General features: G+C 43.2%; 1 protein-coding gene across 1 annotated transcript in view; it reads left to right on the top strand.

Moving 5' to 3' along the window:
• The window catches only part of FNDC3B (fibronectin type III domain containing 3B), a 213803-nt gene that overhangs the window by 89586 nt on the left and 102959 nt on the right, over window positions 1-21258 (top strand). The window contains exons 4-5 of the mRNA XM_054204807.1: window positions 11664-11740; window positions 19466-19709. Of these exons, the coding sequence (XP_054060782.1) occupies window positions 11664-11740; window positions 19466-19709 (321 nt within the window). The remainder of the gene's footprint in view (window positions 1-11663; window positions 11741-19465; window positions 19710-21258) is intronic.

Below are 21258 nucleotides of genomic sequence, written 5' to 3'. Positions count from 1 at the left end.
TAGTTGCGAAGTGGCTAAATCCCATCTCCCCGCGCCCTGCTCGCTTTCAGCAAATTCCCAACCCTGCGGGTGGAGTTGTCCTGGTGGGTAAATCCCTCTGGGAACTTCATCAGCCTGGGAAGGGCCCCAGCGATGGGATTGTTCCAACCCAACTGCCCCCATGAAACCTCCTGAGCGGAGGCAGCCTCACCAGCCCGCTCTCCTGCCAGGCAGGGCTTTTCTTCCTCTCCTGGGATGGACACGCTGGAGACCTGGGAGCCACTTGAAAGGAGAACTTTATCATATGTTTGAAACGCTTGCTCCCTGGAGGATAGGAGTTTTTTAATCTCCATCAAACTGCGTGATGGATGTTTCGGATAGTCAATTAATTTCACAGTTGCTATAGCCAACAAGAAACTTCCTTTATTGCATTTGAAAAATGAGAATATTTCAGATGCGCTATGGAGAAACTGTCCTAGATCCATTCTTTTCAAATTCTGTGTTATTTTAATAATTAGAAGAATGTAGTTAATTATACAGTATTTGTTTCTCATCAGCAGTTCATCTATATAGAAGGGGAAGAGTCTAATTCTCCCCGCTGTGTCATACGATGTGATTAGGATTGCTTATCTGGGGACACAGGGGAAAAAAAGAATTTGTAGTTTATTTTTTGAAGGATGTAGTGCTGTCATTAGCAGAGAGGCATGTTTTAAAACACAACTCCAACTAACGTGCTCCTTGCAGCGGCTCAGCGTAGAAATATGAGAAATGATGTGAAAATGAGGGGAGGATGACGGGGGCCCTTCAAACATAACCTGGTGAGTCACGGCCTTCCCCATCACCTTCGGTGTTCATAAAGGAACGCAGGCTGTGAAAAAGCAAGTTAGTGCCTTCTCTGGGGCAGCCACCGTGTAGTTGAGAGCTACAGAGTCTGCTGGAGTAGAAGAGGTGAGGAGGACCCAAAGTCAATGCAAGAAGCCTTCCGTGCCTCGCTGGGATTCAGGTGGCCCTGCTGGGCTTTGCGGTGGGATTTGAACACCGTCTTTTGGTTTGGCCCTGACTGCAAGAGGTTCTGAGCACAGCAGCAAAGCGTGAGTGGCAGGCATGAGCTACGAAAAAAGCTTGAAAAATGGGTTTTGTTTGGTCTATGGAAGGGCAGGTTCAAGGGTTCAAGGCAGGTAGGGCAAAGTGAAGAGGGATGGGTGGGGTTTTTCATAAAAGGTTGTTGGAAAGACAATAATGGAATGTTCCTCCATCCACTCTTGTGGATGGAAAATTAACAAGCAGAAATTTTAGGGGAAAGAAACTGAAGTTGGACACACTTCCAACGCACATGCAGGTGGCCAATGGAAGACACTGGCCAGGGACTTTGTGGCGCTCCGATCACTGGAGATGCTGAAGAATAAACTGGGCAGCATCAGTCGGGAGAGGCTCAGGTAGAGCTGGTTCTCCCTGGGGAGGGGAAGAGCTGTGCTCCGGCACCTCCCTGTTTCAGGGAGATGTTTTATTTGTATGCCATGCTTGCCGACCCAGAAGAGTGATGTTCTGCTTGAGGCTTCTCGGTTTAAGATGCAGCTTCATATTATTTAGTTGTTAGTGATCTGCTGTGAAGGAAGGAGGAGGTGGCTCTCCCTGTGATGGAGCAAAGCTCAGCTGGGAGACCCTGGGCTTGCCGAGGGCAACTCCGAGCATTGCACTGATTGTCACACTTGGAATTTTAGCTTGCGGGTTTTTTCCAACTTACGCTGGTGTAAATGCAATACTGTAATAAAACTCCCCAGCAGAGAGATAGAAAATACTAAATATCTTGAAAATTGCTTTTAATACTTAGTGAATGTACATGTATATATCGATCTACATAGATTTTCTTAATGTATATCTATTGAGCTATATTTACATAGTAATATCATATGATCTGAAAGGTCCCTTCCAACCTAGGCAATACTATGATTCTATATAGTAATATATAGTAATATAGATACAGTAGTATCTATTCAATAATAGATGTAGATCTATAGATATATATAAAAAAGTATAGATATATAAATAAATGTGCCGCTACCCCAGGGAGATGGCAATTTACCACCATGGCTCTATTAGTTGTTTCTTGGTGTGAAACAGCAAATACAGTTTTTAATAACTATTTCTGCCTCACAAAATAGCCCGGCTCGTACCTGAGTACCAACGGTGATGATGTTTCTCCTTCCCTCCCTGCCCCCACGTGATGAAGAGTGCTTGTTTGCGATAGGTGGATTTTAATTGCTATGTTTTTGGTGAGAACATTCAAGTAGGGGAGGTTTAGATGATTCACTGAAGCCCGGGATCCAAACGTGTCAGGAAGAGAACTCGCCAGCCCCTGTGACGGTGACTGGTGGCACCGTGTCAGTGGTAGGATTGGAATTTTGCTTTAGTTTTCGCTGGCTGGCTGATGTTTCTCGCTGTGGGTGGACAGGTAAAGAACAGCCGTCGCCTAATTGCTGCCTCCTCTGGGGCAGGCGCAAGAGAACGTGCTGTGTAACTCCACTGGTGGCTGGGGTTTGGGTCTGTTGCTGGTTGTACAATCCTTTTGGTGTTGCCATGGGAATGCAATAGTTATATTAGGAATAACCGGAGCGTTTTCTTTTGCTGCTGCAGAAAACTGGTGTTGTATAATTACCGCTACCTTTAATGGAAGTTGTTTTTGTATAAACCTGTTGCAGGCAACAAAACGTTTTGCAAGTGAATGCCATTTGATAAATGTGCCAGAGAGCCAACACGTGTGCACACACTCCCCAGGAGCACTGACATCATTAGATCGTGTTGAAGAGCTGCCTCAAAATTGCAAAGGAAAAATAACGTCTGTAGTTGAACTTCCATCCTTATGACGATCTTGTGGCTTGTTTGTCTTTCTACGAATAAGTAACTTTTCTTGATGTCACCTGATAGTTGTTGTATCATATGTATGTGATAATGGTGTTAATAACTGGTGCAAAATGCAAACAATTTTCATTTGATGGCATTTGTTTCCCCTAAAAGTTGGTGCGGTGGTTACACAGCTCCAGCTCAGCTGCAGAGCTGTAGGAGCAGCGGGAGGATGCTAATCCTTCTCTTGCTGGACAAAGCTTTTTAGCAGCGTGAAAACTTGATACGTGAGATTTTTTTGGTTCTAAAATGAAGCCTGATGCTGACCGAGCTCTCCCATTGTTTGCGTGGATTGGCAATAGTTCCTTGCTGAATTTCTTCCATTACTGAGTTCGGCTCTAGGATCTCCTTTTCTCTCGCGGAGCCTCCTGCGTCAGGCAGGCTGCGGTGTTCGGTGCAACATCGCTTCTGTCTCACCTCTCTTGGTACGGCCGTTCTCTCTGCTCATCCATAGGCTTCCTGGCATATTTCTATCATAAAACAAAGGGTTATGCAAAGGAAAAAGTCAGTGGCTACAAGGAGGGTGAATTTTTTTCAAAGTCGAGTCTTCTTCTATGTGTTGCCCTACTGGTCTTTAACAGTCCAAAGATTTATTCAGGCTTAAGTATTGTCATACGACCTAAAGCCTATTCTGGGTTCGGGTCCAGTTGCATTCCCACAAGCTTCCTGTGTGACCTTGCATCAGGCATTTCAGTTCTTTGTCTCAGTTCTACTTGTGAAGCGAGGAGAATAACAACCCTGCTCCAGCCAGATGTTCTGGGGATGGATTCGTGAGCCCTTGCAGGGTAACGTGGCGCTGGGTCATAGAAACGCTTTTGTGCTCCCGCTTCAGTTGTCAGGGTGTCATCTTGGGCTAATGTTCATCATGAAATTAATGTCTCTCCAGTTTCAGGTTATTGTGTAGCGGCTTGTGTGCTAATGGATTAACTTCAGATGTTTTCAACATAGTTGGTTGTTCTCTTTGTTTCCAATGTAGTCCTAATTTATTTAACAGTATTTGCCATTCAAGTCGACTGATTTTAGACAGATGTTTGTCTCTTGTGTTTTAGTCTAGACATCTATGATTTACAATCTGTAGCCCATCTGGTGAATTGCCATGGGAGTATGCTTATTTTCAATGCTTGAAGTATTGCGACATACTCTTTGCAAGTGTTTTTGCAGTAGCGGCTGATGCGCCAGCCATCAGAAAAGGTTTATTTTAGCAAAAGAATCCGACTTGTTTGTTCAGATTAGGGCACCAAAGCCCTCCATTTCTATTCCAAACAACAAAACCCAAAATGTTCTGCTCCAAAATGTTGCCTGTAAATTGAAACTCTAGAATAATATATGGGCCTATTTAAAAAAAAAAAGAAACAAACCCCACCTGGGAACGCAGAAGAATAATAGCAGGACACCTGAAGAATCTATCTCATCCGTCTCCATTCTCTGCGGCTGAACAAGTAGACTTGTCTAACCATTTCTGAATGCTTCAGTGAGCTTTAGAATCTCAAAGGTTCTTGTAATGTGTAAGTTTAATCTACGCTGCTGCAGATGGCGGGTGATAGCGCTCTGTGCCTGGGGTAGGGTGGCTGCAGGACCAGGTCCTTGTCCCCAGGTGCTTCCCGTTCCCCTTCCAGCCCCGCGGCAGGAGGAGAAGATGCTGATGCACAAGGGGACAATGTCCCAGGCTGTTACAGACCCCGTCTGGAGTCTCTTCTGCTTATTAAATTAGCCAAGTGTGATGAACCCATGATGCAAGGTGCAGGATGGCATGGTCGTCTGGCAGGTGAGGAGTGGGACAACTCTTTACCCTCTCAGGATTAAGTATCTCAAAATGCAACACACTTACTATTTCAAATGTCAAATGTTTGAAAATTTGTTAATCCGTAATTCTGTAGGCAATAAAAATCCGCTTCAAATTCAGATGCAATAGTACTTCTGTGTCCCGGCTTGGGGTACCCTGATAGCTTTGGACAGGGCACGTTCAGTGCAACTGATGGATTTTAGTTCATTTCCTGGTTTTGTGGGTTACTGGATTATTTCTAGAATATGCCCCAAAGCAGAATTCAACATGTGGAAGACACACATTGCAGAAAGAGCCTGCTGCTGAGTAGGAATCTCTTGGTTCTTACGTTAAAGCGCGGAGTGCTGTTGTTTAACTACAAGTTGAATGTACTTGAGCCTCCCGCTGTGTGTAACAGGTCAAGTAGCAAACACAGGTAAAATAAACCCTCTCCAAGAGCCTCGAGTGTAAACAGCAAAGCTGCTGTCACGTAAATAAACCAGAAAATGCTCCAGGACCTGTCTGCTTGATGCATTTGGCAGAGATTTCTTGAGTATTTTGATTTGATGTTTGGCGGAGTGAGTTTGTCTGCGCATGTTGAAAACATCAGTCAGAGGCAGACTTTGGCCTGGATGTTACTGCAGGGGCTGTGGCCCAGAGAGCCAAGTAGGGAACAAGTGTACACCGTTTGCAGTTTCGTGTTAATAACGATAACGCACCGAAACGCGGAGACACCAATGTATTTTGTATAACTTTAATTATTTTTTAAATCCTTATGACAAACCAACCTCATCTGGGATGGGCGGGAGGGTAAAGGACTGGTAGAATGGATTTGTGACTTCTCAGGTAGTGACAGTACTTAGAAAGGATATCGAAAAAACATAAAGCAGCCGCAGAAGTTGCAGAGGAGTTTTAAGAAACACGTTTTACCTCCATCAAAAATGCTTCGCTCTCTACTTTCAAAGCCCGTGTTTGGATGTACAGCTGGAGGTGACTGTGCTTGATGGCAAAGCCGTGCAGGTGCCAGAGACTTTTTTTAGATGTTTCATTTGCATTTAAGTTGTCATTAAAGTCTGGGTCTAAGATAATTTGAAATCCGTGGAGTCATTTCTGTTCGACTTGAGGGTTTTGGTAATGTTTTTGTACTGCTCTTACAAGGTGAAGGAATTACTCCGTACTACTAAACTGTGGTCCGACCAGAAAACGAAGAGTTGAGGTGCCAGACAATGTGAATGGACATGTGGTAGGCATCCTTGTATTCACATCCTTTTGTGTAGATGAGGTTGTCTTAAAAAAAATTGACAAATGTGTATGGATAACCAGTATAAAACTCTCTATACGTTGCCTTCTTCTGGCACGGGCTGGTGCCATGGGGATGGCCGAGTGTTGGATTCTTTCGTTAACCCTGTGCCTCGATAAGCTGTACTCGTAACACTATTTTTGCACCTTTCATGACCCCACCTTTGGCAGGTTGAGCATAGGTGGGATTTTTTTCCTGACATTTTAGACCTCTCCAAAGGTATTTTTGAAAGCTGTTATTTTACCCCCTCAAGCACTTCATATTGTAAAAGCTGCTCCTCTTTTCTCCACAATGTGGAGTTGCTTTAATCTACAAATTTATACTCATCTAAGGACAAAGTATTTGAATCTTGACCAGCAGGAAATTTAAGACTCGGTGTCCTGGTAACTTCAGTAGACACCCAGGAGTTGACTCTTCCTCTGCTTTTAGCAGACTTAAGTGAGCATCTGAGTTAGCTCTTATCTAGGAGAGATTGCACCTCAAAATGATGGTGATATTTATATATGAAAGCTCTTTACATCTGACTTCAAAGGTTTTTATAAAGTGTTCTGGCGCACTGATGTTAGCTTGTTGCTAAGGAGCAGTTGTAAGCTGTGGCCAAAAGGCTGGGAAAACCACTCGCCGCACCTCTGCTGGACGGGAAGGAAGATGAATGGAAGAATCCAGGATTGGTTTTGGTTTTGTTTGCCTTGTCATCACCTTGTTTGGCCCATGGGCCACTTTGAGAATAAGTGAGTGGAGGGAGAAGACACGCGTGCCTGACAGCGATGGCGAGCCTGTTTGTGCTTATTTCATTGAGGAAATTGTTCCGGAACAGCTGCTCATCCATGTGAAAATGCAAACCCTTGGGTCCCGGCCAAGGTCAGCAAGCCCTGGGTCATTTGTTTTAGCAAAGCAGGCCAGTTTGCCCTTTAATTATCTCTCCTTTTCGTTCGGTCACATCTCTTGCCCCATAGATTTACTTCCTGAGAAATGACTTATGTGGAAGATGTGATACCAGTTTTGTTGTGAATTCATGGATTACTTATAACTGTTAAACTTTATAAAATATAATGTATTTACCTGGCTGGATTTAATTTTCTACTGCACTCTTAGCTAGTGCAGTAGGTTCTTGTTATTAAAATGTACAGGATTCTTAAATTTCAAAGAAAAAGTGCCCAAATCACCAAATTGTTTCTCTACTAGTGCCGGTATTGCGGTGCGAAACTATAAGTCGGTCCGTGTTTGCTAGAAACAGGGCTGAGAAATTCCTGAACTTCGGGGAGTTCTCAGGAACTGCTCTCAGAACGGGAACTTTAGAGTGAAGCCTGGTAGGGTTTGCTCTGAGTAATAAGCTATGCAAGATGGTCAGTAGAAACGTGGAGTAAAACATGTGCCCGTGTGCTGGAGCTGGATTTGAATCATATTCTACAGTGGACATAATTTAGTAACAAACCGAGAAAAGCAATGTATTAATAAATAGCAGTAGGGAAGGTCAAATAGCGTAGTAAAATGACTTCTTTGCCCTATAGTGCAACGTGGAAAGAAAGAAATCAGAAAGACGTAGTGCTATAGCTGGAGGAACTGGAATGCCAAATTTTGGCTTCTATAGTTTAAGGAAAAAAGCCTAACTAAACTAAAGCGATTTTTAATACATGTATAAAAGGTCACTCAGGAACAAGGAAAAAAAAAAAGCATACTTATTCCAAAAGTGGTTTTATACAAGAAATTTGAAAGTGTCATGGATTGCAACCAAGGCTATAATTAACCTTGGAAACCTTGGGACAGAAGTTTCTCAAGTAGGTTGTGACTTGATTCCTGAAGGAATAAAACAGGCAGAAGAACCGACAATCTCTCCGCGACAGAAGCATCCTCTTGGCCGGGGACACGGGAGACAGAGATGGGAAGGAGGAGACTTGCCTTGATCTGCGGCTTTGCACAATTAACCATGATACAAGAAGGAATAGAATAATTGTTGTCATTTCTGTTAGGCTACACGTGCAGGTGTTTTTTTAAAAAGGCAATAGATCTGCAAAACCTTTTTCGGTCATCTAAAATGGTTAAAATAATTAGCTGCCACAGCGTCAGAGGAGTGACAGAGCAGCACAGAAGAGGGAGCATGTGGCTTGGAAGAGGAGAACAGGCTTTTGCTGGGGTGTCAAGCTGTTAATTAGCTCTGCCACAATATGAGACTGAGCTGCCTCTTTTACTGTCCCTTAATTATTGACATGTGTTAAAAATATGAAAACTGTGTGCTCTTGCAGCTTAGGGACAAGCATGGTCTGTCACCTGCCCGGCTGATGGACTTCGGTGCCTTCAGCCTGGTGGCTCCTCTGCTTTCCCTCTCACGGCAGAGGAGGGGGAATCGTTCCCTTGCACCTGCAGTTTGGATGGAGCCAGCCCCAGCGTTTCGGGGCAGCCCTCCAGAAGGCGATGACGGTGCTCCGTATTTATGGTGTCGGAGCTCGGGGTGGAATTTGGCCTCTGGCTTTGTCAGCAGAGGTGGCCAAAGCTCTTCTGGCTCGGTTTCGTTATGAGCTCAGGAGACAACCTCAGTTTGTTAACAGCTTCGAAAAGTATTAAAGCGAGCTCCTTTCAGTGTATGGCATCCGTCTTAGAATGGACTGAGTTTTTCCCATTTAAATTAAATTTTGTATTGAGCCACGAGCTTCAATTAAAACTCGCAAAGTTCTAATTCCCTAGAGGACACATTACTTACAGCCATCCTGTGGATACAAGCAACAGAGGAACATCCTTCTCTAAACATTGACTTTTTAACACTTCAAAAATATTTGACATAACCAAAAACGCTAACATAAAACCCCCCCAAAAGGTATAGTTACGTTTTAGTGTTAATTGGGGAACGGTTTCGCTGCAAGAATAGTCTTTAATAGTTCCTGGGACTCGTCATGCTGCAGAGACGGGGTCTGTATTTGACTCGCTACCGCCTGAAGTTGTTTTGATACCGTTGATGAGAGAGATGAAATAACGTGTGCTAAAGTCATTTGGCCAGCCTTGAAATCAGAGCGCTGGAAACAAAATCTGGCTGCAAATCACTAGGCTGTCGTTCTTTTAAAGCCTGTTATCCGAATGACTTTAACAGTTTGTGGGGCATCCGCAAGGTTAAGAATGATCTTGCACGGTGCACATTTTGATGATAAAACTCAATATTATTTTTTTTTATTGATATGGAAGCGTTACAGTCAACAGTAGCGGTGTGGGAGCTTGATTTCTTCCTGCACGTAGATCCGTATGAGCAACTGGCACAGGGTTTAGAAGGAGAGATACGAGGTGTTTGTTGTGTAGAGGCTGTCTGGTCTGTACGTAGAAACTCCAAGACTGTTCCGTTTTTAAATTTATTTCCACGACAGAGTACCTATTTTTGAGAAATACTGGCTAGACCCAATACAAATATAAGTAGATGGCACTCTGGTGAGGGGCTGAACAGGTTACACGTTAAAGCTTTATTCTGTTAGGCAACGTTTATGGGTAACATTGAAATTCTTGTCTGCTTAGTGGTGAACTCGGGATTTCTGATTTTACAACGGCTTTTTTTCTCGCAGCTTTTCCAGGTTTGAGGAATCACTGACAAGGAATGAGTCGCGTACCAATGTTATCTATTCATTTTATCTAATCTCGGGCACGTTCCATCCTGAAGAACTGCACAGCCCTGGATAATCCAGTGTGGATTGTGTCATGGTGTATTTACCAGTGTGGGCCCTTACGTACAGATACACTCCCCCGTTTACTGTCGAGTGAAACTTGGCGGTGTCTATAGGCCAAAGTAGTTTCAGAGAGGAAATAAAAAAACCATATTCCTTAAAAGAAATTTGCCGAGATTTTTTTTTTTTTTGGTAGGGGAAACACATTAACTCAAATCACATTCCTGTAAAGTTCCTTCTGAACCAATTGTCATTTCATATTTTTGATGGGTTTAAGTAGAGACATTTTTATGGCAACTCCCCCCCCCACACACACACCAGTAATCGCTTACTGCTTATGCTGAGGTGTTTTTTCCATTCACACTAAAACTGTTGACTCTCTGGGGAGACAAATAATGTTGAACGAGCTGTAGAATAAGGGGCGGGGGGAAACCCGCGTGAGCTGAATGAGGAGAAGTAATAATGACTTTTTTTTTCCTTATCGGCGCTGTAGTACAGGTGAGGTTCCCTGCATAGTTCAGTACAGAGAAGTGCGACGAGCAGCAGAACCACACACCTAAACCGACTTCTTTTAATTTAAACCTTGGAGTTCCCATGTGCTTAATACGCTTGACGATAAACTGCCATATTTCAAATGTAGATGTGACTGGTAGAAGCCGCACGTGCTGATTAGACTCTAAATAACTGCATAGAGAAAACGAATCAAGATCAGAGGAGATATAAATAACAGCGATGGATTCCTGTGTGTCACTTGGATTTTGGGAGGTCGGGAAGTCCTGCGTGTTGTACGATAAGCAGCCTGAGGGGTGTGAAAATGTAGATGGACAGGGAATGACTTTTCGGTAATTTAATGCGGACTGGTTTTGCTGATGCCAAGCAACGGACTGTGGCTCGCTTGGTTGTTGGGGATTTAATTAGATTTGTCTAAACTTTGGGAGCAGTCCTTCCTAAAGGCCATTACATCCCGTCTGGGCCTGAAGTCCTTCAAATGTTTTAGTGTTTAGGTTCCTTACCTAGAAGGTGGTCTGGTGTGGAGATGTTAGATGGCTTCTCCAGCAGAGAAGGTTTTGAAATTATCTTTTGTATTGGTGGTCAAAGCTAAAATTCAGTTTGCAGTAACAAGGAGCAGAGTTCTCTCTGAGCTCTTCTCAAGAGTTCCAGCATGAGTATCTTCTTAGCCCATGGCAAATGGGGTAACGAACAGGTTAGTGTAAACATTTTAGTATGTAATAAGGAAGTAGTTAAACTAATTTTTCAAAGTAGGAAACTCTCATTGCCAACATGATTTTGGGGGGCTTCATTTCATTGACTTCTCTGTGTGATGTTCCAGATTTTAATGGCTGAATCGTTGAGCAATTGAGCGAACTATTTCCATTTTATCTAGACGATTTCTTTTAGCCGTGAGGCTCCGTTTGCAAAAGCCGAATGCTTATGGCACTTGCTTTGTTATACTTGTACTCGGTGCCTCAAAATGGAACTTGCATGTTCAGGGGCTGGATTTCGGAGTGGAAACCATAAGCTTCTTGCTTGTATAACCACATTCCAAGGTTAGGCTGAATAGCTGAGATAATGAATTTGGTCTTTGTGCATTCTTAAATAGATAGATAGTTTTTCACATATGTGATTTTTTTTATTTTTTTTTTTTTGGCTACAATTGGACGCTTTCCTTGGGAGCTGCCTAATTCCAGGCTGCACAGTTTCTGCTTTGTTCTCGGCTCCCATTCCTTCGACAAGAATAACTTAACCAGATTTCAGTATAGGAATTGTGGGCTGCTAAAGGACATATTGTGTTACTGCTTAATGCTGTAAAAGTTGATCAGTGGGTAATATAAAGTCTATGTTTTCGCTGTTTTATGATGAAAATATTATTTCAACGGAATATATGGTAAAGTCGTTGAACAATGATCTTATTCTCAGAATGATGGCACAAGGCATTTTCCATATACCAGAAATTAGTGGAGCTGCTCATTTCGTTATTGCAGGCTTCAAAAATAAAGCTTTTTTTAGCCTTTTCTGAGCGATTGTGCAATTTTTTTTAACTGAAAAAAGCCCTAATATCTTATTTCTCTCTTTCTTTTAGGACCAGCAGAGGTTCCCATGATGTCACCCAATGGATCCATTCCCCCTATTCATGTGCCTCCCGGTTATATCTCACAGGTACGCTTCTTCAAGAGTTAAAACGTATATAAAAGCAATAGCAAAAGCGATGCACACGGACTCAGCCGAGCTGTGCGAATTCTCTCCCTTTGTGAGAGGGAGAGGAGTCCACCTTCTTAGGGTGATGCCTTAAGTTCTAGTGTGACCGTCAGAAGGGGTAGGAGACCAGTGGAAGTGAGAAAAGGAGCCACTGTAGCAATAAAATGTGCTGTTGATCCTCGGTATCTTCCCAGCAGAAATCCCGCAGCGTATCAAGAACTGGGGGGTTTGGTTTGTTTTCAAGAGTAAATGTGATTTAATTATCTGTCTATGGAAAAAATGAAAAAAGGCTTTTCACAAAGCTGTTAGGTTTTGGAGCTCTTGAACAGCTCCTGCTCCTCTCTGTAAATAACCGCTTCAGATTACCGGGTTGGTTGTGTTCCTTCCATCTTCTGCAAAGCTTAGTCTCCTTCTGAAGTAAGGAAGAAAAAAAGAAAAAGGGAAAAAAAAAAAAAAAAAGTTGATGTAAGGCAGAGTAACTGTGAACAAGACAATAAATCCAATAATTTCACCACTTTGAGACCTAGATTAGACCGAAAACTTCATTAAGAGTATATACAAAGTATTTCAAATATCCTTGATCAATAGCGTAAGAACTTTTGGTACATATATTTTGGCATCTGGTTAAGCAGAAAATAGATGATGTCCTGGAATTCCTTCCCCTCCCTAGGAAACATGTGAGCTTGTGTAATTCTGAAAAATTGTGGATGGCGTCATACTTAAATCCCACAAAATACTGCAATCGCTCTGTGGTATTTTAACTTCTGAACAGAGTGAAAACATGCTTCGAGTACAGGCGACGCTCTTCGCCAGGGGAGGAGAGAGGGCAGGACGCAGGGTGGTCCGGCTTCATCCTCCTCCTCCTCCTCCAGCGTCCCGCGGTGGGTGGTTGGGCTGCGCTTTGAGGCAGCATTTGCAGAGCTGATTAATACTCCTCCTGCCCTCACCTAATTTAATAAATTGGCCCACATCATACGGAGGAATTTTTTTTTAAAGATTTACCCTTCCTTTGAAATAACTTTAACCCCTTCTTTTCATTAATACGGTTATACCTCTCAGCCCCTGTGCTGAGATAAACGGTGGGTATATTTGAAACGCTTTCCAAACCAGAATTGTGAAATCTTCCAGTTGTATCTTGGTCTGACCCCAGTTCCTCCTTAATGCTTTTTTTTTTTTTTTTTTTAGGGCACCATAATAATCCCACTAAAGAAGCCTTTGAGTAATTTCTTAACCAAAAAAACCCAACCCAACCAACCCTCTTCTGAAAAAATTTTCCAAGGAGATGGAAATATGTTAGAAAGTTTTAGGGGAAAGCTCTGTATTTAGTGCTTTTCGGCAGCAGAATGTGTGTTGTGCTGTGTGACCAGCGAGACTCTTGCCTTTCAGACTGTGTCATATGAAGCGGTAGTTGAAAGTGTGTAACAATCAAATTAGTTCTTACTGTAATAAAGGTCCCTGCCTTATTTGCTCTTCCTTTTGTCTGTTGCCTCATAGTTAAAAACTCTATTTTATGACAAACAATGAAAATACAACGTCAATTTAGAATGGTAAGGGAAAGGCCATGAAGCAAATTAATGCACTCTGAGATAGGAATCAAAAGATACTTGATTATTTTCTTGTTTGTTTGTTTGATTTGTCCCCAAAGTGTACATCTAAGAGTCAGGCAGAAAGCAAATACCCCCATGGAGAAGTAACGGTGACTATTAAAAAAAAGCCTGACAACTTTTTTTCCGTTTTGTTATGCCAAGCCTCTTGGAGCTGCGAGTATGAGACCTAAATATTACATTAGTTGTCTAGTGATTGCAAGCCTGGATTAAAATGGTGCTTCGTTACCTCTTCGGTGTTGTCAAAATGATCAGCCAAAAAATTGGCCAGAGGTTGTGTGCCCTGCCGGGCCAGCTCCACTGGAAGCAGCGGAAAAATAGTTAGACTCTATTTCTAGTAGTAGTTGTGACTAGAAGCTGGGATGGTTGATGTTAAGGATGCTCCCAATGATGAGGCTTAGCCAGCGTGGGCAAAAATCTGGGGAAATAATAGAGAAACACACACCGCCAGTTCAGATCTTTCGTGCTATGGTTTTACTTTCAAAGACGGGTGAAATACAGCCAGTTATTTTGCATTTCCTCTGCGGAGCAGCGGACCAGCCTCTGTGCACCTCTGGCAGATATGAGCTGTCAGGTCAGAGTTCATGTCTCTGCAATTCTTTGTTGGCTAAGGGTTAGTTAAATATGAAAGGGAGGAAAAAGTTCCTTGCTGTGCTCTCGGCGGACAATATTGCTACTGTGACAGTTAGCTGTGGAAGGTGGCGTGGTAGAGAAATCTGTATTCAGTGCTTGCAAAGTCAACAACTTTGGTTTCAACTGTTGCATGTTAAAGGAGAAGGAGGGAGCAGGTCCTATGACTTGTAGGGCACAAGCTGTTAATGCCCGTTCCAGTTGCAAGCTGTGGATGGAGCTGCTTCCCTGCTGCACGAGTCCCGTGGGGCAGGCGGGGACCATGCTCTCCTCTGGGATGTCCACCAGAGGCTGCGTGGCCTTGGGGTCTGTGGCCCAGTGCCTCCTCCTGGCTCCCAGAGCACTCTGGCTCCCTGGTGTTAGCCTAATCTGAAGATTAAAGATCATTATTTGTATGCCAAGCCATTAAATTTGGGGACATCTTCATGGATTGTTGTTTCTGCTTTTCACAGTGTATGTTTGGTAGGAGGGAAGTAGGATTTGGGGTGTTCTAGTGAGGAGAACTGGGACAATGGAAATATCAAAAAGCACGATCGTGAACTTGTTTGCCTAGGGCTATTGGCTGAGGGCTGCTCTCTCTGAAATAAATCTGGAGCAGTTCCACTGGAGTTTGAGGAATTACTCGTGTAGTTGGATGTGGAAATTTGGCATGAAACCCCACTTTTGATTTATTTATTTATTATTTTTTTTTATCAGAGTTGTTAATATGTGGTTTCTGCCACAGATATTTTAAGGCTAAAGGACTAATTTACTGGTTGGAGCTTGAAGTATGCATAGAACTGATAACATTCCTTTTGTCATGAGGTAACGCTGGGGTCACGTAGGCTGAGCTACGCAGCCCAAGCCATGGTGCTGCAGTTCCTGCATCAAGCATATAGCATTTGACAGAACTAGAGCGTAACTTCTAGAAAGAGAAAGGTCTTTAAATGACAGTTAAAATGGTAGAAAATCCATCACATCCTTGGGAATCGGGGTCATCTTGGTCTTGGGTCCTGTACACTGAGAGGTGTTCTCCAAAATCATGTTTGGCAAGCATCAGCTTTTAGCCACAGACTCTTTGTTTTCATATGGTTTACAGCTCACAGAGCTTCTCCGTGTGTTTTGTAGGCTGCGATCGATGGAGTCATCCTTTAAGAGGATGATCCTCCCCAACGCTCTGAACACAAGGAAGGTCGTGCAGATCTCACGCTCACACAGAGCAAGCTATAAAGGGACGATCCTTTTAAGTTCGTGAGCTTTGGTCCTGAAGACCTGTATCATTCTAGACTTAAAACGCTTCACCATCCTTACCAGCGTTATAGATGTTCATCTGTCTGTTTTCCAGGTTCAAGGTGCAGATTTAATACAGGTGTTAGTACGTGATGGATGGCAAAGATAGTGAGGCAAACTTGCCAGGGCTGGCCTGGACTTGGATTGGCATCCTTAATAAATGAAGTCAATAAATAAAATGTTGACGTCCAGGTTCCTCGTGGATGAGCTCATTCTGTACTGTTTTCTGGTACAGATTGATCTATGAGTGAAGTTTCAAATTAGTAGATGAAATCCCCAAAGTATTGGTCGTGGTCCACCCAGTGGCCATGCTCCAGATGTCCTTGCTGAATCTAGCACGCTAAGTTTAAGTGAAATGAGAAAAACTCTTTGAAATCAAGTGGGAATTAATTCTGTATCACCATATTATACCCATTCAGTAAACGTGTGTTACAGAATGAGATGATTCTATTCCTTTAACTGGAACTGACAAAATACAGGCAGAGTTTACCGGTGCAAAATTACCATGTCTGTCTTTTTGCTGGGGGTGTAGCCTTAAATTTCGATGGAGAAAAATAAGAGAATGGGGAGTAGTGATGTACTTTGAATATGTGAATTATCTCTAGTTAGATTGAGTTTCCATTGCTACAGTGATATCTTTATGTAAAACAAGTAACATTTAAAATGTTATTCTCAAAATGTGGCAACCGATGGGGGAGGCAATTTTATTGTGTCTCAGTAATGTTCATCCAGATTCTCCTGCACGATCATCTATCTACCTCACTCAGCAATTAAGCTCCCTAAAATATGGAAAAACCCACACAGAACTATGCTATAATAATATTGTTCTTGAGGCGGCATGCCAATTACACCAGCCAGCGCAAAAAATAACAGCAAAAGACAACTTACCTAGTAGCTGTTTGAAAAACACGAAATAATGAAAGTTTAGCTCTAGGTGCCAAATGACCAGAGATAATTTGTTTTCTGTAAATATAAACTGCTAAAATTAGCAATAGCAATTACTTCTAATATTCCAGTTGCATCTGGAGACCTCAACGGGGATTAGGGTTTCATTGCTTCCGGGCGCTGGAGTAGAAGACATTTAGCTGATGAATGTGTTTTCCTGATGAATTTACGATCTTCACGACAAACGGTTTTAAGCAGATACAAAGAATTGGGGATTTCTTCCTCAAATAGCGAAGTTTAATCTCTCTGCTACGTTAATGGATCAAACCTAATTTCCTCTTTGAACTGAATTCCGTCTTTCTGATGAATTGAAAGAGCCTCATCTCCCAGAGTGGCACCGCTGTCATCTCCCTACTGCGAGTTTTACAAATCAAGATGTATTTACAGTCTTAACCTGTGCTGGTTTTATAGCTACCTAATGCAGAGAATACATAATACATTGGATTACCAAATTTACGATCTGTTAAGGAGAGAATATCATATTTAAAGATGGTATGTGCAGCTTCAAAAATTTACATATAAATCCACAATTCCTAGTTTAGGGAGAAAATGCCCTGTAGGATAGGGAAACAAAGTATTTTTTTGCAAGGTCCCCTGTGTTTCTGCGTTTCTTTGGAACACGTGCACATGAAGTAAGAAGAATGCTGTCACCATTAGTGGCCTGGGAGGAAACAAATACAATATATTAATATTAGTCTCTTAGCTTTTGGATGAAAGCCCTGGGGAAGGCCGGATCATCCCCTGGTCTCTGGCGTTTCTGTCACTACCGTTGGTGGTTTATGGTTTCATCTAGCAGGATAATTTCATCCAAAAGGTCTTAGGAGGAACTCTGAGCTTTCTTCCCGTCTCCCTAGAAGATAGTTGAGGGAGAGAAATCCGAAAAATTTTAAATACGAGTTTACGTTGCGTGCTGCTACAGAGTACAAGCTTTCTGTCTAAATCTGGTTTTTAACATATTCATCTTTCACTAGGGCACAAAATACAGGTGTAGTCCGGTCTAGATGCACAGATGAGAGCTTATACCCACCTGGAAGACTGAAGTTAAAGTTGTCTTTGGGGCTTGGACCAGTTAAAGCCATGGGTGAAGACTTTTCATATCAAGACGTAGGAACTTGCTATCTCAAATTAGAGCATGATTCAAGTCTAAGACGGTTAAGTCCAACATTTCTGTACACAGTCCTAAATAAGTACTTCTGTGTGTGCTAAATGGAAAAGGATTTTCCTCTTCTCTGGCTTTTGGAGTGTGGGTTTCAGAGCTGGCGCCAGGATAAGAGATGCTGTGGAGGTTGAGTAGAACCAGTAGCAGAGATAGGAGGCCTGAAAACGCAGGAGTGACACCGATCTAAATCTCTAAACAGTCTGAATCTCCGAGGTTCAGCCCTCTTCTGAGGACTCTGTAAATTCAAAATTTTAAGCTAGCAGATGACAAATTGCGGGCTGAGGTTGTAAATCTAGAGGTTAGGATCAAGTATGTGAAGCTAAACTATTTCTGTTAGGGTTATTCAGCAGAGCATTTTTTTAATGTAAAATGTCAATTACAAGTGAGTGAATTAACTTTCTACAGCAAATGTTCTTCTGTAGGACGCCAGCCAACCCGCAGAAATTGTCCATGACTGTGGTCGCAGCCTGTAGCTAACAGGCGTAAATTCATACACCCTTAGAATGCGGATGGCCTAAGGAAGGAACGGGGTCTGCTAATATTAGTTAAATTTTACCCGGTGATAAATTGCGGAGCTGATGCCTGGGCCATGGCTCGTGTTTAGTGGAGGCTGTAGGCATTTGCCCAGAGAGGTGGTGGAGGCCCCATCCCTGGAGACATTCGAGGCCGGGCTTGATGAGGCTTGGAGCAACCTGATCTAGTTGAAGATGTCCCTGCTTAGTGCAGGGGGGTTGGACTAGGTGGCCTTTGAAGGTCCCTTCCAACCCAACATATTCTGTGATTCTATGGCCTCTTAGATGGGGCTTGGTCCTCTGCAGCAGAGTCAGCAGAAGCGACCGTGTGCCCATGCTGTTGCTTCACTTCAGAGTATATCAGCCTAAACCAGTTTTTCTTTGTGGTTTAGGCTGACACTGTGATGTGACAAGACTCACTGGAGTGTGGGGATCCATAGCAGGGGCTTCTGCTGATGCTTCTATGGGGGTAGATAACTCCTGCTGATGTTGGTGGTCATCAGCTGAGAGTGGCAGCATCTTATGGCACGTGCCCTTGACGCACATGCACTTATCTCATACAACACATTCATCACCTGTATTATTCCACCAGTGTGTCATTAGTCGGTTAGAAAAAATTAGACTTTTAACATCCTGTTTGTTGTATGAAACTAAATTACGCTTCCTTTGTGCTTTTCTACCTTATGCACCTCAAGGTACAGAATCAAAGGGATAGTGATTGTTCATACGCGGTTGTATTTTTGAGTTCCAGAAATGTCAGAAGTTTTTTTGAATAAGCTTCAAGAAAAGCTTGGCTCCGAAGTCTGGACTGATATTTGGCTGGTTGACTGTTCTCCAGAAATATAGCTCTGGAAAAATTATAAGCTGAAAACCTTTTTTCAGCCTAAGCACATTTCCACCTTCCTACATCTGTTTTTACATGCTTTGACTATGGCATCGGGGGCCAAGTTATGCATATTCCAGAGCTGATTTGCACGGACGTATAGACCAGCTCTGCAGCAGAAAAAAACCCCTTCTGCCCTATGATTTGTCTTGAAGAGATACCTGTTGTGAACAGAGCGATTCTTTTGAAAACGTGTGTCAACACAAGGGGTTCCTGCAGAGTCCACGTCTCTGTGCACACACGCAGCTTCTCCACAAGAGCAGTGCCAGCTGATTTCCAAGCGTTACTGACTCCATACTCACTCAGAGCGCTGTCAGAATCAGTGGTAGTAATTTTATGGGCAGAACGTGGAGGTTTGGTCCCAATGAGTACTCTTATTTTGGTGCCTTGTGTTCCTCTTTCTATTGTTTCACTCCCTAAATACAGGTTATTTATTTTGTCTCCTAGCCACATAGTTATCACCAGCAGCAGCGAGTCTCCCAGTGATTAGTGTGGCTATCCGAGTCTCCAAGAAAAGCCACATCACCACTATGACAACATCTGCTGATATTAATTTTAGAAATGTGTTTATGGATAAACCTGAGGATCCACCATTTTCTAATGGGAGAACAAACCGTAAACAGTGCTGGTTTAAAAATATGTTTGGTTCAGATAATGTGCTCATTTCCTTGCCTTCCCTTCCAGGTGATAGAAGACAACACCGGCGTTCGGAGGGTGGTGGTTACCCCCCAATCTCCAGAGTGTTACCCTCCTAGCTATCCTTCGGCCATCTCGCCAACCCATCACTTACCTCCATACCTGACGCACCATCCCCATTTTATTCACAACTCTCATACAGCTTTTTATCCTCCTGTCACTGGACCTGGGGACATGCCACCACAGTTTTTCCCACAGCATCATCTTCCCCCTACAATATATGGAGAACAAGGTGAGCTGGAAGGAAGATATGGGTGTTTCACACCTCTGTTCAGCAAGTTTTTGGGACAAGTGAAACCAAGAGTGGAAAGAAGTTAATTGGAGAACTTGTAGAGTGGTTGTACCCACATGGATGGAGCCTCCTCCTTTAACATCCAGAGCAGGAAAAGCTTTGGGGAGCGCATCCAGAGTGCAGCAATGTTGGACAATCCTGTGTCACAGCACTAGGTTGCAGAAACAAAGTCAATTTTAACTTAATTTGTAAATACAGTGGGAAAAAATGCCTCATCCTGTGTTCTGAACTAGGGACGTGAGTCACGCCGATTGCTCTTGCTGTGTCACGATGAGGCATTGCACAGAAAACCAAGCGACAAAATGTGTCAGTCCTGGCTTGGGAACGAGGATGGATACGGAGGGCTGGATCCGAGCAGGGCTTGCCGCAGTCATTTCCAGTGGGAAAAGCCGGATACCGCTTCCTGTTGGCCGTGATGTGCTTTCTGCCCCCCGGCCGCTCCTGGCCACAGTGGTTTTCCAAGAAATAGCAGGCATTTTCTGTTTGTTATTCTGGTTGAGGCTTGCAGTAAGTCACTGAAAAGCATTGTCCGACACCAAAGGGTAGCATGGCAACCCTAATCAGGCCATGAGTAAATAATTGCAAGAAAAGGAGTGAAAGGGGCATATTTTTGTCTGAACTATGCTCTGTTGTGTCTCTGCCACCCTGGAGATAAATCTTTCTGTAATCTGAAAGAGGGTGTTCACCAAAAAAGTAATCGGCAAAGCTGCTTGAGATGTTTAACATGGAAATCAGTTCAGGATTCATGGGTTTACGTTAGTGCTGAACTGCCTGCAGTTAAGAGCCTTTCTAAAGACTATGTTTAAGCCATACCACCAGAAGAAGTGAGGTTCCATCACCAGAAGTGAGGTTCCTCTGGAGTGGGAAGGAAGAGGCAGAAAGAGAGGAGGGGGGATATCTGTTGATGCTACCCCTTGAAGGTTCTGCTGACCAACAGACCTAGTTTGCTAATGAGGAATGGACCCCTTACAGCTGACGCTTAGCTTTGTTATACTGGGAAAGGAGGAAGTGGGAAGCTCAGGAAACCAGCAGGATGGTGTAGACAGGCAGAACAGGAGCAGGACGGCCTGTCAGATTGCTAGACAAAGTCTTGCGTGCAAACACGCTGCTGTGCCAAGGGAACATAGAGCTGCTAGCTAAGTAGCTGATGAATATTTCTATAGCCAGGAGATACCAAAAAGCCGATTCAACTTACAAAATGAAATAAAATAATCCTTGATTGCTTTACTAGGATGCCCTATACCTGTAACACTCAAATTCTATGATTCTGTGAAAATAATTGAAGTGGCGAATATTGTACTGATGAGTATCAGTCCACTGTTGCCCGTTTGCCATACAATGACTTGTAAAAAAAAAAGATGGCATTTATTTGTAGCACGCTGGTTTTAGGCAGTTAGCTGCTGGGAGCATGCGAATACGATCATGTAGCTGGATAAGGAAAGGTGAAGGCCAAGACTCAATGAAATAGCGAAGAAAGAGAATCTGGCTA

The sequence above is a fragment of the Rissa tridactyla genome, chromosome 6, assembly GCF_028500815.1.
Source record: "Rissa tridactyla isolate bRisTri1 chromosome 6, bRisTri1.patW.cur.20221130, whole genome shotgun sequence".
In the NCBI taxonomy this organism is placed as follows: domain Eukaryota; kingdom Metazoa; phylum Chordata; class Aves; order Charadriiformes; family Laridae; genus Rissa; species Rissa tridactyla.
The sequence above is the reverse complement of the archived record's forward strand: the minus strand, read 5'-3'. Positions and strand labels throughout refer to the sequence as shown.